The sequence below is a fragment of the Acinonyx jubatus genome, chromosome A2 (assembly GCF_027475565.1).
Source record: "Acinonyx jubatus isolate Ajub_Pintada_27869175 chromosome A2, VMU_Ajub_asm_v1.0, whole genome shotgun sequence".
In the NCBI taxonomy this organism is placed as follows: Eukaryota; Metazoa; Chordata; class Mammalia; order Carnivora; family Felidae; genus Acinonyx; species Acinonyx jubatus.
Window position 1 is genome coordinate 77,113,048 of NC_069383.1, and position 23,185 is coordinate 77,136,232.

The 23,185-nt window shown below is 37.2% G+C and overlaps 1 protein-coding gene across 3 annotated transcripts in view; it reads left to right on the forward strand.

The window, feature by feature from the left end:
- Positions 1-23,185, forward strand: part of ELAPOR2 (endosome-lysosome associated apoptosis and autophagy regulator family member 2) — a 180,680-nt gene that overhangs the window by 115,353 nt on the left and 42,142 nt on the right. For all 3 annotated transcript variants that reach the window (XM_027071781.2, XM_053218527.1, XM_053218529.1), the window contains 7 exons: positions 295-447; positions 1,052-1,140; positions 11,152-11,332; positions 13,206-13,334; positions 18,144-18,234; positions 18,920-19,022; positions 22,201-22,338. In XM_027071781.2, the coding sequence (XP_026927582.2) occupies positions 295-447; positions 1,052-1,140; positions 11,152-11,332; positions 13,206-13,334; positions 18,144-18,234; positions 18,920-19,022; positions 22,201-22,338 (884 nt within the window). The remainder of the gene's footprint in view (positions 1-294; positions 448-1,051; positions 1,141-11,151; positions 11,333-13,205; positions 13,335-18,143; positions 18,235-18,919; positions 19,023-22,200; positions 22,339-23,185) is intronic.

Here is a 23,185-nt window from a genome sequence, read left to right on the forward strand (position 1 = left end):
GGCTCATAGAGAGCTTAGAGTTAGTGGAATTGTCTTTTTGACGACTCAGTTGATAATTTAGTATACCTCTGTGAAATCTCAATCTCTCGTTTAAGTGTCTGCTCTACTTAGGATGCATAGGATAGTTTCTATCCCAGTTTTTTGCACACGGTAAATACTTCGTTGCTGTTGCACGAATGGGATAAAGGATCCCGGCTCACTATTACTACTTCTGGTAGAAGCAGCAAGAAGGTGCTGATCTGCTTGTTGCTCGTGGGTCCTCCCTCCCATGCTCTGGTTTTCATCACCACACAGGGGTGGCATACACATCAGAATGCTTTCCGTGCAAGCCAGGAACCTTCAGCAACAAACCAGGCTCATTCATCTGCCAAGTCTGTCCCAGAAACACCTACTCTGAGAAAGGAGCAAAAGAATGCATCAAGTGTGAAGAGGAGTCCCAGTTTTCAGGTAGGACTGGTCTTTGCCCGTTAATAGTCTTTGTTCTTTCTCTCTAAAATTATGTTTGTTTATAGTGTAGAGTCATGAGTCAGAAGTCACATGTAAAATGTGGGAACGGTGTGCCAGGAACCAAGTGCTAAAGTGAATCAGTATTGAATGGATAAAATACGACTTACTGCCCTTTGTGCATGACTTTTCCATTTGTAATTTTTTCTGTTCTACACCCTACAGGGAATTACTTTGGATATATTTATACTAATCTAAAAAAAATCAGATTGTAATTTTACGTGATTTGTTGGCATAGAGATGTACTTAGAAAATTTTACTTTGTTGCAGATTTACAGTGTTCAGATAATAATGGAAGAAATCTAATGTCTTCTTGGAAAAATTATATGTTTCTTGTGTATCATGGAAACATGTATTGCTCCAGGGTAAATAAAAATACAGGCCTTTATTTTCCTTAGGTCTAGCTAGTTCTTCCTAAATTCCTTTAGTGAGGAAGGTTATTTTTAATTTTTAGTTGTCTGCTTTTTTTTGTTTTGCTTTGATTTTTGCTTTTACTGAGAGTCACAACATACATGACTCATTTCTGAAATGCATTTTTATGTTGCAGAGGAAGGGTCCAGCGAATGTATGGAGCGACCTCCCTGTACCACAAAAGATTATTTCCAGATCCATACTCCATGCGATGAAGAAGGAAAGGTATATAGGCTGTATTCAGTCAACTGCATTCCGTTTTAATCCAACCCTCTTCCCATTTTGAGCAGACTCTACTTTGTTGGTGAGAGACTTAAATGAGTTGATTTATAACACATGTCTGTAAGTGGTATGGCAGAAGTTTAAAAATGTAGATTTTGAATCCTGGTGTCCTGGCTTTGATTTCACACTATTACTTATTAGTGCTGTGGGCCAGTTACTTGCTCTGTTTTTTTTTTTTTCCATCTGTACAATGGGGCTGATTCCTACCTCATAAGGCCACTCAGAGAATGCATGAGATATTCACTTTAAAGTTCTTAGCATAGTGTCTGGCACCTAGTGAGTGCTCAATAAATTACTGCTATTCTTAACAGGAATTTTTTTTTTTAAAGAAATAATAGGTACAGGGGGAGCACAACCTTTAAAACGTGTACTATGACTCCCAGGATGGAAGCATCTTATTTGGTTCCTCAGTAGGTTTGATCAATAAAAGCCATGCAGCCATAGGCACATTCAGTTATGGCAGATTATCATGTAATTACATTTAGAAAACGCAAAGTAATTACCATACAGACGGCACTTAGCCAGAGGAAGAATGCATACATGAACCCTGCAGTTGATGTGCTGTTCTCTTTATTACAGTTAGACTGTATTAGCTTATGTCTCGGAGAAACGGATTCAAGTGGCTGCAATGCAGCATTTTCTTTGTGTTTACATCTTTGAAATAATGGCATTTAATTAATTTTTTTTACACATTTATTTTAGAGAGAGAGTGCAAGCAGGGGAGAGGGGCAGAGGGAGAGAGAGAGAGAGAGAGAGAGAGAGAGAGAGAGAGAGAGAGAATCTTAAGCAGGCTCCATGCTCAGTGCAGAGCCCAACGTGGGGCTCAATCCCACGACCCTGGGATCATGACCTGAGACAATAGTTAGAGTCTGATGCTTAACAGACTGAGCCACCCAGGCTCCCCTGTGGAATTTCATTTCTTGACCTAGTTTGGAGAATACACATAGATGTCAGTATTGCTTTTGTTTTTAATTTTGTACCCGTAGTTTCTAGTCTGTACTTTTTATATTTATGTTATTATTACTCTTGCTCTTAGTCCTAAAATTATTTTAAGAATTGACTTTTGAATACTTTTGAATACTTAAGTATTTACAGGAGAGTCATTACTTAGAATAATTCAAGAGAAGGCCAGTTTACATTAGTTGAAAAAATTTTTTTAAGTTTATTTATTTGTTTTGAGAGAGGGAGAGAGAGAGATGGGGAGAGAAAATGAGCGGGGCAAGGGGCAGAGAGAGAATCCCTAGCAGGCTTCACACTGTAAGCACAGAGCCCATCGTGGGGCTTGATTCCTTGAACTGCAAAATCACGACCTGAGCCAAAATCAAGAGTCAGACGCTTAACCAACTGAGCCACCCAGGCACCCCTAAATTAGTGGAAAATATTAATAATTATATGTATTATTTTTAATAAGTATATGTATTATTTTTAATAAGGACAGTAACTCAAACAACCCTTAAATTAGAAGGAGTTATAAAGTAATATCTTGATGGCCCTATAATAGTGACCAAACAAAGGGTATTTCCATTTAGAAAATACATGTAGAGAACTACATGTATGTTGAAAGTAATTTGAAATAATGGTACTTAACTAAGTTTTTTAAAACTAAATTTGACTTATTTAAGTAAGGTGAATTGAATTTACTTTATTGTATGTATAGTAATCACTAATTCAGCATTACTGAAGCTTATGTGAATGAGATCCACAAATGGTTCTAGTCTTGGCTATAATGAAAATATTTAAAAGTGCTGTTTTTATTATGTCAACAAGTAGTTTTTTGTCAGTGAATACTGTGACAAGATTTAGTTGACCTGGGCCAAAAGGAAGTAAAGCTATACATTAAATGTAGAATGCACGGAACACACACACACATCTGTGCACACATATGCATGCCCCCATAGGCATGTTGTGTTGACACATTCACACAAATTGCTTTCTTTGTTGAGTCTGGGTAACCCCTGAACATGTTCTCAGTGTAGAACAACACATTGTACTAGCATTCCATAAACCCAGTGAATCTTTAAAAAGTGATTTGAGACTTATTTCAAGATAACAATGTCTCACTTCAGAAGTAAACAAAAACCAAAAGGAACTTAATTAACAGGTACAATTAATTAATTAATTGGTGGGGAAATAAAGATTGCACATGTGAATTTGAATTTTTTTTTTTGTTTTTTGTTTCAACATTTTCATTTGTTCTGGTTTCATCTTTTAAAAAGGTATTTTAGGGGCACCTGGGTGGCTCAGTCGGTTATGCATCCAACTCTTGATTTCAACTCACGTCATGATCTCACGGTTCATGAGTTAAAGCCCCTGCATTGGGCTCCCACTGATAGTGTGGAGCCTGCTTGGCTCCCTCTACCCCACTTGAACTTGGACACTTGTGCTCTCTCTCTCAAAATAAATATATAAAGTTTTTTTTTTTTAAATAGGAAAGGTATTTTATTCTTGCTTGGCTCATCCTGGTGATTTGCTGGTGGTTTAGTGGTGTTTTCAGGTTGTTCAATGACTGTGGCTCTTTTTGTCCTGTCGTATTCTCTTTGATCTTATTTTCCCCTTGTGTGGAGAGGATCCTCAAGGAAAGCAGCTACTGATGTATACAGACTTTTGGACATGATAATTTATATGACGTAGAAATGCCCAGGTTTCTGTATTCATTCTGAAGTTTAGTTATTTGATTGCTTCCTTCCAATATGGAACATTTTTCAGAAATATTTTAATTAGTAACTGAAACTGTTCTAATCCTGATTGAGAGACTGATTAACATCATGAAAAATGTGGAATGTCTATTCATTCATTCATTTATTCAGTGAATCTTCACTGAGCCCTGGGTGCTGGGTGATGAAGGCAGAGCCAGGGACAGGCAGAAGAAGAAGGTAAATGTCTCACTGGATTGTAGGGCAGTGGTTGTCAACTTTTTTGTGTGCATCAGACTCACCTCGAGGTTCCCATCCCAGATTTTCTGTTTCAGCCGATCTGGGGTGGGACCTGAGAATTTATATGTATTTTTTTATTTTATTTACTTTTTTTTTTAAAGTTTATTTGTTTATTTTTGAGAGGGGCAGAGAGAGAGAGGGAGAGAGAGAATCCCAAGCAGGCTCCACGCTGCCAGCACAGAGCCTGACACTAGGCTCAAACTCCTGAAATCGTGAGACCATTACGTGAGCCGAAACCAAGAGTTGGATGCTCAACTGACTGAGCCACCCAGGTGCCACAAGAGAATTTATATTTCTAAGAAGTTCCCAGGTAATTCTGATTCTTCTGGTCTAGGATCTCAGCAGTTTGAGAACCACTGGTTTGGATTTCAGTGGAATAGAGATAGTCTGTCAAAAAAAAAAAAAAAAACCAACTATTATTTCCAATTGTGATTAGTGCTACAGGAAGAGAAGTCTGAGTTTTATGGGGATCTGACCTAGCCTGAGAAGGCTTCAGAACTGTATGAAACCTCAGGCCCAGGTATGGAAGAAGAGCATTTTGGGAAGAGGAGCAGATTGGTGAAGATCTGATGTTGGAGGGAGCATGGTGTGTCTGAAGAACTAAAGAGATTTGAGTGAGACTGGAGTGTGGGGATGTGGGTAGGGGGTTGCATTAGCTGCAGCTAATGGCATAGTTTCATGCCAGAAGAGGGAGGTTTCATAGTGGTGAATTAACTTGAAATTTTTGTGTATGTTTTGTTTCAAAATGTTCAGAGCCCATTTTTTAAATATATTGAGATATACTCATATGGCTGCATGCAAGCCCATGCACAGATTCATTGCTGGAGATTTGAACTTAAAAACATCTTCACCTTGCTAATGGCCAGGTAGTCATCGAGAGAAGGCATCTTGTAATGTTTAGCAACATATTTGAACCAGCTTCTCTGATCTTCCAATGGCTAAGATAGGGAATTGTGGACTAAATGATCTGGTTAAGAGGATATATGGCTAACTGAGGAACTGTATGTAAACGTCTGACTTAATAAATGGATATCGACTAGGAGTGTAGTTGATATTAACTGGTAGTGTAGTTCGTATCATGTATTGACTGTAGGAATATAAATTTAGCAAACTAATTATATATATCCTATGTCATACCAACAAGAATATGAGTACATGTGAGTTATTTTCAACATTTGATTTAAAAATCCTCAACTTACATGAGGATATTAGGGATAAGTGTGTTGAACTGTAAATCAGTAAAGCTGGGGAGAATGACAAAAGTAAAATTTAGAAAGACCTCAGTGTGCTTGAACAGTGAGCTCAAATGACCAAGTGTTGGTGCTTATTTGTGTTAAAGTCTCAGATATAAAAGTATTTAGAAAAGAGAAAACATGAACTTGCCAAAAATATTTCAAAGAGAATCCAAACTTTAGAACCTGGCTTACCAAAGAAAAAATGCAATAGAAATTTAATGGGGGAAAAAACTCCCCAAAATATGAAGGGTACTTAGTTTTCAGGTAAGTAGGTACATAGTTGAAAAACAAGTCCCCCACTTGTTTATCCTATCCACAAAGGGTGTCCCAGGTCTGCTTGCAGAAGTTAGAGGGATGAGATGATTTTGTTAGGGAGTCAACCACTTACAGACAAGGCTTAAGCTTTTGTTTATTTTGGGTAACAGAACTAGATAGAGTAACTTTATTATTATTATTTTTTTGGTCTTTTATCTCAGGGTAAATGGTAGTTCCCTCCCATGCTCTGACCATGGGATGCGATACACATTTCTTCTGAATGGGTTGCAAAGCAAAGTGTCAGTTTTGCTTCCACACTTGGAGATGATTGACAATTCTGTCGATGAAATTAAAAGATACTTTTCAGCATTTGGGGTGAGTGGAAGAGGGCAGGAGCCTCTTGACTCATGTGACTGGGAATTCAACCCAGAGCCAACAGCTTTATTAGGACGTTTTTCTCTTGATCTTCTCATTGGTATTCTTGGCACAGTTTGCTTTCCTTCGGAGGCAAGCTCATTCCTGTGGTACCAGATGCCTGTTGGCTTCTCCACTATCATCCTCACAGCTTTTGATCAGAGGGAGGCACTGAACAAGTTTCAGAAAAGACTCTTACTAGTCCTGCTTGAATCGTGAGCCAACCTCAGACCAGCCATTCTGTCCACTAGCGTGGGATACTCTGTTTGGACAGCTTCGTTCACTGACCGATCCCTGTGGCCGGGCAGCTGGACTGTATAACTCCCTTTTCCTCTCAGTGTCACACAAGTCAGTTCCTAAAGAGGAAAAGATGATATCTCTTACCACACTGAAAAGAGAGTGATTCTATGCAGTTTCACAGAACTCTTCTGCTCTTAAATAACATGAATAGACATGGCAAGGTTGTCTTCATATATTGGGAATTGCCACAGAATTTTTTGCATACCTCTCCTGATAGTTTCATCAGTGGTCATAGAAGGTTTGCTAGTGTTTTGGTATCAGTTCACTTTATTGCAAACACAGTTCTTATAAAGATGACTGTTTCCTTCGCCAGACTCTCAGCTTCCTGTAGACAGAAATGTGTTGTTAATCACTTAAAAAGAAAAAAAATCTCTAAGCCTAGTAGAGTACCTGGAATATAGAAGATAATGAAGCATGTTTTGAATTAATTCATAAATAAGAGAATTAGTAAGTGAATGAATGATTAACACAGTTACAGAGTTGTGTTCTGTCCTTGGCAAAGGGCTCAAAATAATTTTGACAAAACGGGAAGAATCTAAAGTAGAGGGGTCAGGATATTAAACTCTTTGATAGGAAATATGGTTGAAGTTGCTGGTAATATTTTTTCAAGTTGAAGAAAAGACACCATGGGATGGAGGAATTTTGGTCATCTTTCTGACATTTTCTGCTTGTCCCAAAGAGATTTCATCTCTTTGAATATCCATTACATCTCATGTTTCAAATGATGGTGGTGACAATAATGATAGTAATAGAAATGATGGTATTAATAGCAGAAGCATCTGTCATTTACACAATTTCGTGCACACTCTGTGCATGCATGTGTATTCAAACATTGCCTCTAATTATTTTTCTCAACAGCTATGCAATTTAGACATATACTCAGTTTGTAGATGAGAAAACTGAGGCTTGGTGAAGTTAAAGTAATTTCCATAAGGTTATAGGTAGCCAGAGCTAGTAAGTTTTAAGGCTGGAATTCTAATCATGTTTGTTTCCAAATCCAATGCTTTTGTATTCTCTTCAAGTATTTTCTTTTTTTTTTTTATGTTACAGCAGTTTGTGAACCTGTCTTATCATTATTAGACTGTAGCCACCTTCAGAAAAAAAAAATTTGTCTTATTAATATTTAAATTCCCCACAGTACTTTCTTCCAGTAGGTACTTAATGAAAACTTCCTTAATAGTAAGCTAAAGCATTAGGAGGGAAAGTGTAGAAATGAAGAAATAGACTTTTCTGTGTTATTCCATAAGGCAGAATTTGGGCGACTTTATAGAAGGTAAATTCCATCGACACATACTGTTCTGATGTTTTGTCATAGAGGAAACTTACTGCCAGGGTTAGAAGGGTGCCTGGCAGGACAGGATGTTTTAGAAGGAAGCCTTGTTGAGAGGGGACATTAGACTGTGCAACTTAGTCATCTCTGAGGCTAGGAAATTGGTGGAATTTGTCTAGTATTTTCTTTGCCCTTTAATGAACTTCAGTGTTCTAAGTTATTCCAAATGCTCACTGTCTCTTATGCAGTACTTGTGAATTGTATGGCAAGGGTAAGATGTAGGGGACGTTAAAAAATAGGGTATAAAGGGATATGGGTTTTATAACTGCCTTCCTTCCTATATGGCTTAAGCAAGTCAAATATAATTGGAAACTCTGTTTCTGAATTAGGATGACGGGAAAAGACCATGGCATTTCCCAGTGATTAAAGAGTTCTAAATCTGTATAAAATAAAATTTCATGATAGTCTTCTTTAAAATATTTTTAACAGCTTTATTGAGATGGAATTCTCATATCACACAATGTATCCATTTAAAGCCTTAGTTCAGTGTTTTTAATATTTTCACCCCAATCTAATTTTAGAACATTTTCTAAAGCCGGAGCTAGAACGTCCGGTACAGTGTTCAATCCCCAGAGTGTCTTCCACATAAAGGAAGAAGAGGACCCAAGCTTGGATGCATTTAGAAAGGGGACAAGGACGTAACCACAAGGGAAAACAGAAAACATTAGAACTTTCACAGATAAGGAATCCAGGTGAATGCTGGTATGTAGTTGGGGAGCTGGGCATATGGTGAGAGCGTGTGTGGGTGTTGAAAAAAAATATTTTAAAGGAGACTATCATGAAATTTTACCTGATACAAGTTTAGAGCATGGCTTTGAAGGAGGGGATGGACACAACTTGGCAGAATGGTGTGGGCATGTTGGAGAGACAAAGTGATGAGGGCTCAGTGTCTCACCCCTGGAAAAGATGGAAGATTGGAAAAGGCAGGAAGGAGAGTAATAGTCTGCCTAGTTGGGAACATACAAGTTAGAACATCATAGGAGCAGAAGGCAGTGAGGCTGGAGTAGCAGTTGATAGACTTTTAAAGACCATGGAATTTAGCTCTAATGAATTCAGCCAGTCTACCAAGCCCTGGTGCTTCTGTACAGGGACATTTGCAGGAAGAAAGTTGACAACTGTGGGAAAATCCAGTCTCAAAATCTGTCTAAATTTAGTCTTCCCAGTCTTGAATTTTATTTTGACATGAGAATTGATACCTCCATGTGTTTCTCTAAAAAGTATTTTATTCCTGCGTAATATAGTCAGACACTATAGATCTTCTCTAATCTTACTGCCCGTTTGATAAGTTTTGTTTTATGAGGGGTTTTTTTCATAAAATGTTTCATGATTTTACCTCAACTTGCCAAAGAATGAGTTGATTGTTGGTTTTTTTACCTGTGCTGTGAGCCATCTGGCACTCGGTATCATTTATATTAATTATTATCCTTCCCCAGTCAGCTCCACTTGAGAGCATCTGTCCCCATTAGAAAGGGAGGCACAGAATCAATCTGCCATGTGAAGCAAGAGGCTTTGTGAACAAAACTTTTCCTATAGAGCATTCGAAATTTGGCTTCTAAATGTTTACATTTAAAGATAGTGCATATTTTCTAATTTTTAAACATTTACTGTGCTTGGATTGAAATGCAGGTGGTCAGCTGACTTGGTCAAAAATATATTTGCGTATTTTACTATTTTTACCCTAACCCAACTGGCTCTTCTTGACTAGTGTTACTTTACTGTTAACTAGCTGTGTCTAATTCTTGGGCAAGTTGTTTCACGGTTCTTATCCACAGCTTCCTCATTTATGAACTTGAGGATAATAATACTGACCTCCCAAAGTGGTGGGGAGGATTACGAGGTGAGCCCCCAAAATCAGTGCGAATGCTCAGGTTAGCACCACCCCACCCCTCCTCTCACGTGGGACCCACCTATTTTCAACAGTGCGGTAGGTCATACCTAACGTGATGGAATTTTAATGAATGTCCAAATAGGTCAGCGAATTTGTGAATTGATTGGGTTGAAAATTTGTTTTCTATGCATGCTGAGCCAGAATTCTAAAAAGACCATCCCCCAATATAATGATGTTTCATTTGCTTATATTCTCAGAATTTTAGACTCCCCCTTTTTTCAGGGGAGTGGAGAACCTCTGCGGGATACAGGATCTAGTTTATTATCTTAGCTGTTGAGGAAGTTTCAGCAGGAGCAGCCATCATTTTACAGATGGGAAGAGGGAGGCATATGGGTGCAGTGGCTGGTTAAACTGTATCATGATGTGGGCCATAAAATGAATGCAGGAAGAGAGAGATGTAAAAGGAAAAACATGTTATTTATAGTTCTGTTGAGACAGCTACCTTTTAAACCTTTTTCTTAAGCGTCCTTCTTCAGATCAGGTAATTTGCTCTTCTGTAAGAGAATACTTGAGAATAAAACTGAGTAGTCTAAAGGATATGCTATATAATTTTTTATTAACTGGAAATAACCATAGACAAGTACCTTTAATTTTGTTTCTCCAGCTTCAGTATTAGACTTATTATTGCAAAAATTGTTTTAAAGGAGAAAGATTCACTGGATTATATACCTATTGAAGGAAACTGAGTCTCTTTTTAAAAACTACAGTTATGAAAGAAAGATTTTTCTCTTTGCATTTAGAATACCTTTTTTTCCCTTTACCGAGCATATTGATTTTGTTTGTGAATGGGTAACCCATTTAATATTTCTGGTTTCAAAATGAGAGTAATTTTATAACCATAACTTTCTGGGTTTGGCTGAGTTACAGCTATTTTGTTGTATTTTGTGCTGTGTAAGGGTGTATGTATGTGTGAGAGAGAATATGAGAGGATGAGGTCTAAAAGATTACTGTCTGTTAAAGTAGAGGCTGTGTTAGCCATAATGTTAGAAGTACCTGTAACAGGGCCCAGAATTAGAAATATTTTAGGTATGGCTCTTGAAGATTAACATCAGGTAGACAAAGATTCAGAGAGCAACCACATGTATTTGTGAAATGCCATAGTCTTCTTAAAAAGATGAATCTGTTCTTTTGTGATCATGTTGTGCTAAGCCTGGTGTTATGTGCTGGGGGGTGAGGGAGAGGAAGAGGGTGGTGGAGATCTCCAAATGAGAAAAGTAGTGTCTGAATAGAAACATATGTTGGTTATGGAATAGAGTGAATGAGTAGCTAGAAGAGTAAGGGTTATACTCATGTGTCTATATTTTAAAGAGGAATTCCACAATGAGGAACTTGCTGTATGAATGAGGTAAGGCCACCTGTAGCTCATAGTGAAAACATTTGGAAGTAACAGTCATTCTCCCACCAAAGGTTTTTCTTGTCTCATTTTGTTACTAATGTTTTAGATTCTTTTCAGCTGGCCCTTCTATCACTGTGTGACTCTTCCTAGGCTTTATGTTTAACACTTTTTGTTATTGGAAATTTAAAGGAAAGATACAATTTTATATCACCTGCAAGTTTTGTTTTGTTTTGTTCCCTACCTCCCCCTTTCCCCCCTCCCAGACACAAATTATGTACAAGTGGATAGAGCCCAAAATCTGCCGGGAGGATGTCACGGATGCTATTAGGTTGCCCCCTTCTGGAGAGAAGAAGGATTGTCCACCTTGCAACCCTGGCTTTTATAACAATGGATCATCTTCTTGCCATCCCTGCCCTCCTGGAACATTTTCGGATGGAACAAAGGGTAGGATGCCAATTGGTCAAAGAATTGGACCTTTAGCCAAATAATCTTGCTGGACTATTGTGACCTTGTTAACTGTTTTTATGGAAGACTTATAAAACATACTTAGGAGAGTTGAGAAATATTATAATGAATTAGGAGATGAGGTCTTCTTTAGCATACCAAGGATAGCTTTCTAGGGGCATCTTGTGTAATACGTGTAATATTCTCTTAATGGGATGACTCTTCCTTTGATATTGATAAAAATTCCACCATATTAACTGATTAAGGATAAGCACTCATTTTTTGGTGAGAGTGTACACATATGTGAATGCAAGCATGAAACATAACCTCCTCTAATTTACATTTTGTGCTATAATAATAGCAAAAATTGCTTGATCACATGGCAGTGAAAATAGTCTCTAAGTTGTTTCAGAGTGTACAGTTGGGAAAGTTTTAGTGTATATCAAATAATTTAGAAAATAGTATACAGAGTTTTTTAATTTTCATAGACAAAAATTAAAATGCATTTCAGTTATAGCCATCTCACTTGAATATAGCCATGCCATATATTTACTATCTAGAGCCTGTGATAGATAGCATAAGAAGGACTCAGGAGTCTAATTGACTTCATTTTGAATCCACATCCTATAGGTGACATTTAGTATGATTGATCTAAGTTACTTAAACCTTTTTTTTTTTAAGTTTACTTATTTTGAGAGACAGAGAAAGCACAAGTGGGGAAGGAGTAGAGAGCGAGAGAGAGGGAGAATCCCAAGCAGGCTCTGTATCAGCAGCACAGAGCCCATCACAGGGCTCAAACTCAGGGACCGTGAGATCATGACCTGAGCTGAAATCTAGAGTTGGACACTTAACGGACTGAGCCATCCAGGCACCCCAGTTACTTAAACCTTTTGAACCTCAATTTTCCCATCTGTAAAATTGTGGATAACAATATGTAGCTCATTATCACTGACCAGGTTATGTAAAAATGTGTCGTATAGTAGTACTTTGGTATCAAGAAGTGTTTGCTCAGTAAATATTTCTCTCTACTGATGTGATTAATGCAAAGTGTGTTGGGCAAATTCGGAAATGGTTGGGAAGGATCCTTCCATTTCATTGTTGCAGATGTTAATTTAAATCAGGTTTATTTATAAACCTGCCTCTTTCCATCTCTCAACAATTATGATCAGTTTTCAACATAGTGAGTATTTTGAATTTCAAGTAATCAGTCCATAATTACATGGTATAATACTCTGTTAAGTTTAATAAACAATAGGAAAGTTGAAATATTTCCTTGCTTGCAAGGTAGATGGAACTGATTCTAAGGTCACATATAAGATAACTAGTTTCAGATTACCCTTCTTATGGAGGGTGATTTGATATTATCAGTTACTCTCAGATTTAAGGAAAAAGTAATTTTAAAATATTTCATATTTATCCTTTTCCTTTTTTCATGCGAGTCAAGTGTATAGGGTAAACTATATGCAGAAATATTTTTTGTTGCAGATTTCTTTGGCAAAGTTACTCTTTTTTTTTAATGTTTATTTATTTTTGGAAGAGAGAGAGAGAGAGCACACACAGGGGAGGAACAGAAAGAGAGGGAGACACAGAATCCGAAGCAAGCTCCAGGCTCCATGCTGTCAGCACAGAGCCCGATGTGGAGCTCGAACTCATGAACCGCGAGATCATGACCTGAGCTGAAGTTGGATGCTTAACTCACTCAGCCACCCACGTGCCCCTAGAGACAGTTATTAATTCTTAAGCGAATTGGCGCTCTAGTATCTCTCCTTCCCACTTCCCTTTTTGCTAATTAAAGTTTAGTAGTCCTTAGAGGAAGAGGAAGATGTCCAGATGTGGTTTAATTGTAATTGTTTATTTCACCTGTCTCTTGTAGAATGTAGGCCGTGTCCCGCTGGAATGGAGCCTGCACTTGGGTTTGAATACAAATGGTGGAATGTCCTTCCTGGCAACATGAAAACTTCCTGCTTTAATGTTGGGAATTCAAAGTGTGACGGAATGAATGGTGAGTTCAGAATTCACCTACCTAATGAATGTATTTGGGTAATAGAGACTTTTGGACCCAGGTCTCTAAGAAACATACCATATATGGGTATGAGGAACCTCAATCTTACCAGTTGGCTACGTGTCTGTCTTCCAGCCCTCACATCAAAATAGTAAATGTGGTGTCAGAGCCAGTTGACTTTTCTGTAAGAATATGAACTATTTTGCATTTCTTTGGAGTCAGTTTTGAAGTAGATACTGATGATCATCATTTATGGTTATAAATACCAGAATAAGATCACTGAGGGATGTAATAAAACTTATGTCATTTGCCATTTTGAAGAGTAGTATGACAGCATTTCTGCCAGGATTTGTTGAGTTTGGCTCAGCACTGAGCTGTATTGAGAGGTGAAATCATCTCTAATTCCCCTTCCCTGTGAAATCTGTGACTGTGTGTACAAAATATGTATGAACCCTACTTATTGAAAACTTGCAAGTGTGACAGAATACTATGTAAGATGGTGGCTAAATTTTATTTGTTCTACAATTTTAAGACCCAAGAGAGGCTAGCACCTATTTGTTCTGCAATATTTGCTTGTTGAATGAGTGACAGTATCTATGTGTGTATTTTTTAAAATGTTTGTTTATTTTTGAAAGAGAACACAGGTGGGGGAGGGCAGAGAGAGAGAGAGAGATAATGGGACACGAGATCCGAAGTGGGCTCTGTGCTGACAGCCGTGAGCCCTGTCTGGAGCTTGAACTCAAAAACCATGAGATCATGACCTGAGCCAAAGTCAGATGCTCAACTGACTAAGCCACCCAGGTGCCCCAGCTGTGTTTATTTTTGAACTTGATGCTCGGAGTAGGTGTCACAAGTAATAGAGTTTTACACCAAAATACATCCTTTTACTTTTATCATCTCATTAGAAACTTTTATGAGCTCACTTTTTCTCCATTTTATATTTTGTTTTAAAAAAGTTCTTTATAGTTGCATCTGTTTTAAATCAGTACCTATCTGCAATAAATAAACTTGGTATGGGGGAAGTGAGGTGAATACATGAACACAAAGATTGAAAAGCCGTAGGTCTTTGAATAATGTTGGTTAAGCATGAGTGAGAGTGGGAAAGAAAAAGCCTTAATATATATTAAACATTATGAAATACTTTCTTTATTGACTACTAATCCCATTTCTAGGAAATTATCCTAAGAAGAAGAAACAATAGAGTAGTTATTACCTGACCATGAAGGTGTATGTTGATCCTGGATTGACTTCTAAGTTGAGGAAGTTAAGACCTTTGGAGGAAAAATACGATGGAAAGGCCAGGGAATTGAACGATTTCATGAAAGCATTGATAGGAGTGTGTGTGTGTGTGTGTGTGTGTGTGTGTGTGCGCGCACGTGTGTGTGTGTGTGTGTGTGTGTGTATTCATTTGTAAAGATCTTCTGGAACATTTAAAAAAAATTTTTAATGTTTTTTATTTATTTTTGAGAGAGACAGAATACAAGTGGGGGAAGGGCAGAGAGTGAGGGAGACACAGAATCCGAAGCAGCCTCCAGTCTCTGAGCTGTCAGCTCAGAGCCCAACATGGGGCTCGAACCAGTGAACCGTGAGATCATGACCTGAGCTGAAGTTGGACGCTTAACCGACTGAGCCACCCAGGCAACCCTATCTGGAACTTTTATTTGATCTTTTAGAGAATTTAGTCTAAGTCTCATGACACTACTTGATAGCCACTTATTCTCTCCTTTACTTAGAGGCTAAAATTTATATTTTTGCTAATTTTCAGGAATATTCAGCTATTAATTTGAGAAATAGACATCTCTGCCGTATTAGTATGTGATATTAGAATAGCAAATAGTAGTGTGAAAAATACAATACAAAAATAAAGATGAAAAGGTGATGTGTATTTTTGTGTCTGGACAGTTCAATATCAATCTTTGAGAGGAGTAGCATTGAAAAGAAGGGGGACCTTAAGTGAGAGGCCCAGGAACAGCCTGTTTCATGAGGTAGTCACCCAGTCATGGGGTTCACATAGATGTGTTTTGACCAGCTTGATTGTGTGATTTGGAGTACTTTGAGATTCATGTCTTGTCAGTCTGAGTTTTACACAGTCGTAGAAGAGATAATGCAGAAGTAAATCTTCATGTATTGGAAGTTTGTCTAAGAGTTACCTATAATTGGAGACAAGTTACTGTTTATCCATGAAGGTGTTCATAGAGCATTTTCTGTGGTAACAGAATTTGAAATGGTCAATCCGGCGATAGATGATGTTTATGAAGGTTATGCTGTACTAATCAGATGTTATTACAGATGTTATACAAGCATTAAAAGCATTACTAAGCAGATGTTATACAAGCATTAAAAATGGCAGTCATACGGAAAACACTTTGACAATGTTTCAAGAATTTTGAATGTTCCTATTCTCCAACCCATTAATTCTATTTCTGGGAATTTATATGAGGGAAACATTGTGAAGATGTGAAGAGAGAAATTATGGAAAAATACGTTAACTTTAGTGTTACTTAGGAGAAAAACTAAATTTTCAACAATGGGATATAATTAAATAAAATTATGTTGTAAGCATACCATATATTATTGAATCATTAAAATTAGATGGGGAAATGTTTTTAATATAATAATAGAAAAATCAGAAGACATTGCTAATGAAAAAATCAGAAAATAGAGTAAATAGTAAAATCTAAGGTCTATTTAAAGTGTGTACTAGAAAAATGATTGAAAAGAAATACATTGAAATGTTAAGAGGCCATCACTTGGAAGTGGGAAGTTTCAAGGAAGTATGAATTGTTTCATTTTTTTCGTTTAGTTTTATTTTATTTATTTATTTAAAATGTTTATTTTATTTTATTAAAAAAAATTTTTTTTAACGCTTATTTATTTTTGAGACAGAGACAGAGCACAAACGGGGGAGGGCCAGAGAGAGAGGGGGAGACAGAATCTGAAACAGGCTCCAGGCTCTGAGCAGTCAGCACAGAGCCCAACGCGGGGCTCGAACTCACGGACCGCGAGATGGTGACCTGAGCCGAAGTGGGACGCTTAACCCATTGAGCCACCCAGGCGCCCCTGTTTGTTTATTTTGATAGAAAGCATGCAAATGCGAGTGGGAGCAGGAGGCAGAGAGACGAGAGAGAGAATCCCAAGCAGGTTCTGTGCTGTCAGCATGGAGCCTGAGGTGGGACTCAATTTTCTAAACCGTGAGATCGTGACCTGAGCTTCAATCAAGAGTCAGATGCTTAACTGACTGAGCTACCCAGTGTCCCATAGTTTTACCATTTTTAATAAACATTCCTCCTTGGCACACATTGCTTTCCAAGTCACGGTAACAACACAGAATACTGGTTTAAAAATATATTTATTTGACCTAGTAATTCTTTTACTGAGATTCTTTTCTAGACAAATACAGAAAAACTTTACCAAAAATAGGTTTAGTATTATAGTGTCATTTATACTAGCTAAAAGGTAAAAACAACCCAAATGGTTAAATTGGATGTGTGGTCAAAAGGAGGTAAGTCCAGGGGAACCTGGGTGGCTCACTTGGTTAAGCATCTGACTCTTGACTTCAGCTCAGGTCATGTTCTCACAGTTTGTGGTTTTGAGCTTCATGCTGGGCTCTGCACTGACAGTGTAGAGCCTGCTGAGACTCTCTCTCTGCCTCTCTCTCTCTCTCTCTCTCTCTCTCTCTTTCTCTATCTCTCTTTCAAAATAAATAAATAAACTTAAAAAAAACAAGGAGATAAATCAAGTAGTGTGATTTGGTAAATTATAGACATTAATTATATCTGTCTCATGATAAACTATTAATTCAGTCATAAATATGTTAGTAAAGTATATGGATAAAATGCATATGCAGTAATGTTACCATATAAAACCATGGCACAAAATGTTATCAACAGTAAGAGCTCAGTGATGTAAAAACGTGTGCATCAAAAGATAGTGAAAAGAAACTCCTCAAAATGTTAACACTGGTTTTATTTATTTTATTAAAAGTACGTTTAATTTTCATTTCTCAATTTTTCTGTGGCTTTCAAAATTTTATAATAAATTTAAATAGAATTTCTAAAAACAAGTAAATAATGGTGTGTGGGGGGATGCTTCTCCTTTCCTTATGGAAGAGGCCCCTTTCAGCCTATAGTATATTGATTGTTTCTGGGCAGAGGACAGACCTTCCATCACCTTCTATGTGCAGCTGCAACTATACTGTTGACAGTTGTTAGCATGCGCCTTTCTCTCTTTTATTCTCCTGACTCCTCAGTGAGTGTAGGCCCAATCTTGTCTTTCTACCCCTACTGCATGGTTCCTGGCACTCAGTGCATGCCACTTGAGTAAATAAATAAGTGAATGAAGGCAGAACAGGAGTTTTAAATTAGGGAACAATAATATAGCAAACTATAAGAAAGAACACTGGACCCCAAATCTTCATTAAGTAATTTGACATTTTTAGTTTCCGTTGGTTACCTGAAGAATAAGATTTTCCATCTCAATTTATTAGAATGGATAAAGACCATCTGTTTTAGTTAAAAAAATAAAAGCCTAATTGAGAAAACTTGTTAGTTTTCTCATTGAATAGCTTTGGTGCAAAAGTATGTATTACTTGATTCTTCCTGAGGAATCATATAGAATGTCTATTGATATTTAGGAGTCTACCTCTGCATGTAATTTGCTACTGCAATGTAAAAAATAGGGAATTTTGGGGGAGTATTTCTAACTTTGAACGTAAGCACCAGTAGTCCGTTTTTTAAACCTTATTTAAAAAGGTTGTTGGAAATCATTAACGGAATTTTTACTGATAAAGATGCCTTATCTCATTTCCAGGTTGGGAGGTGGCTGGAGATCATATCCAGAGTGGGGCTGGAGGTTCGGATAATGATTACCTGATCTTAAACTTGCATATCCCAGGATTTAAGTAAGGAAAACCAATTCTGATTCCCTTCTGTAAGAATCCTCATGCCTGCTTCCCTCTAGAAATAGTTGAAGTATGACTGCCTTCATAACATTATACTTACATTGTGACGGACTTAGCAAGTAACAGGTTGTTATAGGATAATGTATTACATTTAAGAATATCTGTAAAATTGGTGATTGAGAAATTATAACTGTTAGTTGTATATTACTTAGATGAAGCTCAAAGCTTTTTAACACTAATTCTGTCCAAATGTTACAATGACCATGATTCTTGGATGCTTAATGAAGAGGTCTTAGTCCAAGTAGTTTATGGGAGTATCCTTTGGTTTATATATTTATTTTTCTCTCAGTTTTCTCTGTAAAGTAGTATGTTATAACTCTTTAAATCCCATTTGGGTTTAGTTCCCCATGTTGAAGCTTCCTAGTAAGGCATCTTTTTCCTGCTTTAGAATGGATGGTAGTATTTATAGTAGGAGATTCAAGCACATTAACATGGTTGTGTAGACTACTGGAATGGTATGGGTGTGCAGAGATTGAGTGAGGAAGAAGTTGTGGCTGGAGGCAGCCATTGATTAGGAGAAGAGATGAGCATGGCTTTCAAAGCTTAATAGAAAAAATGACTTAGTTTTGTTCCATATTGTATTTACAAAATACTATAAATATTGTAATTTTAATCTGTCAACTAGACCACCAACATCTATGACTGGAGCCATGGGTTCTGAACTTGGAAGAATAACATTTGTCTTTGAGACCCTCTGTTCGGCTGACTGTGTTCTGTATTTCATGGTGGTAAGTGAAAGAGAGGCTTTCAAAGGCAGGTTTCTAAGCTTAGCGTTTTCTTTCAAGTGTCAATTCATTTATGCAAGTTGGGATAAGAATTCCATTTTCCTTCCCATTCTTAGGCCCTTCCAAAAAATTAAAAAATATCTAGCGGCACCTGAGTGGCTCAGTCGGTTGAGCTTCTGACTTCTGACTTCCACTCAGGTCATGATCTTACGGTTCCTGAGTTCCAGCCCTGCATTGAGCTCTGTGCTGACAGCCCAGACCCTGGAGCCTGCTTCGGATTCTGTGTCTTCCTCTCTGTCTGCCCCTCCCCTACTCACACTCTGTCTCTCTCAAAAGTAAATTAACATTAAAAAACATTTTTTTAAATGTCTAAAGAAGTCACTAAGAAATGTGCAGTGTAACCCACAAAGAAAGCTTGTGTTCTTCATGGGAAAGACTGAGTGAGGGGGCTTGGGCAATTGACGGAAGTCAGGGAATATTAATCTGGTAAAAATTCCTTCCTAAAAATATGCCACCAGCACAATGAAAAATTCGTCTCTAATAACCATTCAGTACTTCAAACCATCAGGAGGGAAAAACCTGTATTAATAAAGTGAAGGTAGAATATAATGGGAGTGTAAGGCATCAGGAAGAAAGAAAACTGTTCATTGTTAAGTTTAATAAATGTAGACAAAGGACTTTACTCTGTGCATGTTCTAATTTCACCTACTTTTTCTTGATGCCCATACATTTCAAGTCTTAGGTTGATAAAAGTAGCAACACAAAATTTATTAAGACCTCATGTGGCTGTTAGGTTGTTGGCTAGGATTTTAGCACTGTAAGTAGTGACTTCATAGACATGATTTGTTTTTGCTTTTTTTCCCAATAGTCTTTTAGCAGCTCATTAACAGGCTATTAACAATTTCCTACTTGATATACAAGATGAAGATTTAAATATTTGTGATTACTACCAGATTAAAGGAAGGCAGACTATTTTGTTCTGAAAAAGAAAAATTGACTTTGTAGTAGTAAAAGATCATGAATTATCTTTAACACATCCATTTATTACACCACAAATAAGCAATAAATATTCAATTCCCAGCTCTGCCGATTTCTTTAACCCTTTAATTCCTCTTCATCCTTGGTGCCATTGCTGAAATCCAGACTCCCATTATTTCTCAACAGCAGTCTCTATTCTTTTTTCTCAATTCTCTCATATATGCTGCTATCAAAATTATCTTTATAAACATACAAACACTATTAGAGGCCTCAACATCAAATCTACCTACTTTCCCTTGGTGGTTTTTTTATTGCCTGTGGCAATGGTTATTAAAGTATGGTCCCTGGACCAGCATCACCTGAGAATTTTTTAGAAATGTAGCTTTCTGAGCTTCATCCTAGTTGTAATGAGACTAAATCTGTATTTTAACCAGCCATGGGAGTAGTCCTAACATCAACTCAGTTTTAAGAACTAGCAGCCTTTGAATACACTTAAAATTCCTTAGCATGGTATCTATATGGCTTTTTGTACTCTTAGCCCAGCCTCTGTTACCAAGCCTACTGTTATTACTACTCACATCTCTGTAGATACCCTGAATTTGTTACAGAAACACCCTGTACTTCAGTTCTCATGCCTTGACACTCTAAGCCAGAATAACACTCTTCCTTTTCCCCTTTTGTCTGGTGAACTCTCACTCATAATTCAAGCCTTGCTCAAACGTCACCTCTTCTGGGAAGCTTTCTTTCAATCCTTTAAGTAAAATTAGCCACTCTCTCCAGTGTGCTCCTGAAACCCTTCAAGAAAACTCTATTTTAGTCATGTGACTGTATTGATGTTTTTGTCTCTCTCACTTGGCCAAGCACTCTTGAGGGTAGGGATCACAGGTATTTATTTTCATGAATCAACCTTATAGTTTTTAGCTCATAGCAGAATCTGCTCATTTTCTTTCCTCTCTGTTAGATTTGGTTTTCTCATAGGATTTTTTTGTGATATCATTAAATAGCATATAGGAATGCTGCCAGAATCATGCAGTGTTTTACAGAGGTAAGAGGGTATTATTTGCAATAATGCAATAAGTTCCTTTTATTATTGGAATAAGCATCTAGAAAGATAGTGTTTAACAAAGCACTATCTGTGTTGTATGAGCTTCTTTTAGGAAGTGGCATGTATCCTGGTTTGGTTGTTTAGTAAGCTGGGGAAGTTCTGCAATGTATGACAAACACATTCTGTTATTCCTTTCTGTGGTGTGAACTCAAGACACATATCTTTGTACCATATTTGATTACGTTATAATGTTTGACTCCTATGTTTACATCATAGAAAGAAACAGACATATTTTCAGCTCATGCCACTGTATTGTCAACATCCCAGATAACAGAAGCCCATCCAAATTTCTAAGCCCTCTGTTAAGGTTTCTGCAGTCAACACTAATTAGAAAATTTAAGGTTAGCTGAAGTTTTCACTTCAAATTAATTAGATGCATATTACATCGGTTGACTTACTATATTTGCCTTCTCACCACATTAATGACAGCATATTGGTTGAAATGTTATACCTTTGTATATTATTCTGAATATTGAATTTAGCTAAGGAAATCAGAAATAAAATATGATACAAAATTATCATTTGGAATTCAGGTTTAAGCAGGAGAAGATTTCATGAACTTAAAATAATGTTCTGGTTAGTCTGCACTTGGGGAAGCCTGGAAGTTGCAAGTATAGTTCAGGGGGAACTTATAATTCCTGTGCAAGACCTGCCTGGCAGAATCGCTCAACGAAAAAAGATAAACATGGAAAACCTTGCTATTCTGTGAGGGTTCTAGAAGTTTACTGTGAGAAGTTTGAGGAATTACATTTCCCTTTTAAGTGTATTTCCTAAGCTAGAGTCATATGCTTGTAGGCGCACACACAGACACACACACACACACACACACACACACACACACCCTTAAATATACTATAATTTGAGACCTCTTTCAGGTTACATTGACAACGTGGTTTAAAAATTGTAATGAATAAGCTAGTGAGAGCTTATGTAGACTTGAAGCATGTTTTGAGAGCTCTAGAGTTATGTGCCCTCCAGATAAATATTCACTAACCTTACAGGGATTACTGTAAATACACACATATTTGTAGTGTATACATATGTATATCCATACTGAGTTTATGCCTTTTTTGTTTATATTTTTCTACTATATTTTAGGATATTAATAGAAAAAGTACCAACGTGGTGGAATCATGGGGTGGAACCAAAGAAAAACAAGCTTATACCCACATCATCTTTAAGAATGCAACATTTACATTTACATGGGCATTCCAGAGAACTAATCAGGGCCAAGATGTAAGTTCCACGCACTTTTTTTTTTTTTAACACAAAGATGATGCTCCCAATGGAAATTCATACAAAATGATCATTCAAATCTCTTGGAGGAAAAGACTTAGTTTTTTTATTGATGTAGAATCAATCATTTGGTTATGGAGTACATTTGTACAAAAATGGTATATATATATTTTGAGAGCAAGAATATATGGAATTGAGTAACACAGTGTATCTTTGGATTGTTCTCCACTGAACAGATAGATTTGCTGAAAGCTTAAGAGAAACAAAATCTAATTTTGTAGTTATTTAAAAACATATTGTTAAAGCTTTCTGAGACTTTGAGAAGGCTGGTGACTGTCTTCCTCTTTTTCTGAATGATCTGACATTTGTCCAGGAGCCATCAACTAGTGTTAGTTTATTATTTCCTTGTAGTTGTGTCTCCTTTTACAGCCTGGAGAGTGTGTATTACACATGAGTGGGTTAACACACAGAATTATTTATTCTCTTTTACTTTCCCTGCTAGAGTAGACCTTGATTCTCCCGTACGTAAATTCCATTGTATGTTTCAATAGTAGCAGGACTGTTATTTTTGTGGATCTCCATAGACGTGACTATCCAAGGTGAAAACAAAGTAAACCACTTAAAGCTGTGGTAGCAAATGCAGAACATTTTCTGTTTTCTCTTCAGACTTTCATCAGGGAACCCATTCCCAGATGTTACTTGACTCTAATTGTTCTTGACCAGTGTTTGGATTACCATAATGTGGGGCATGAATGTGCTATGGAATGCTTCCTTGACTTTTTTTCCCCAGACAAGAAACAAACATTAAGTTGTCTCGATTAGCATTGCTGTCTACTGATAAAGTGGT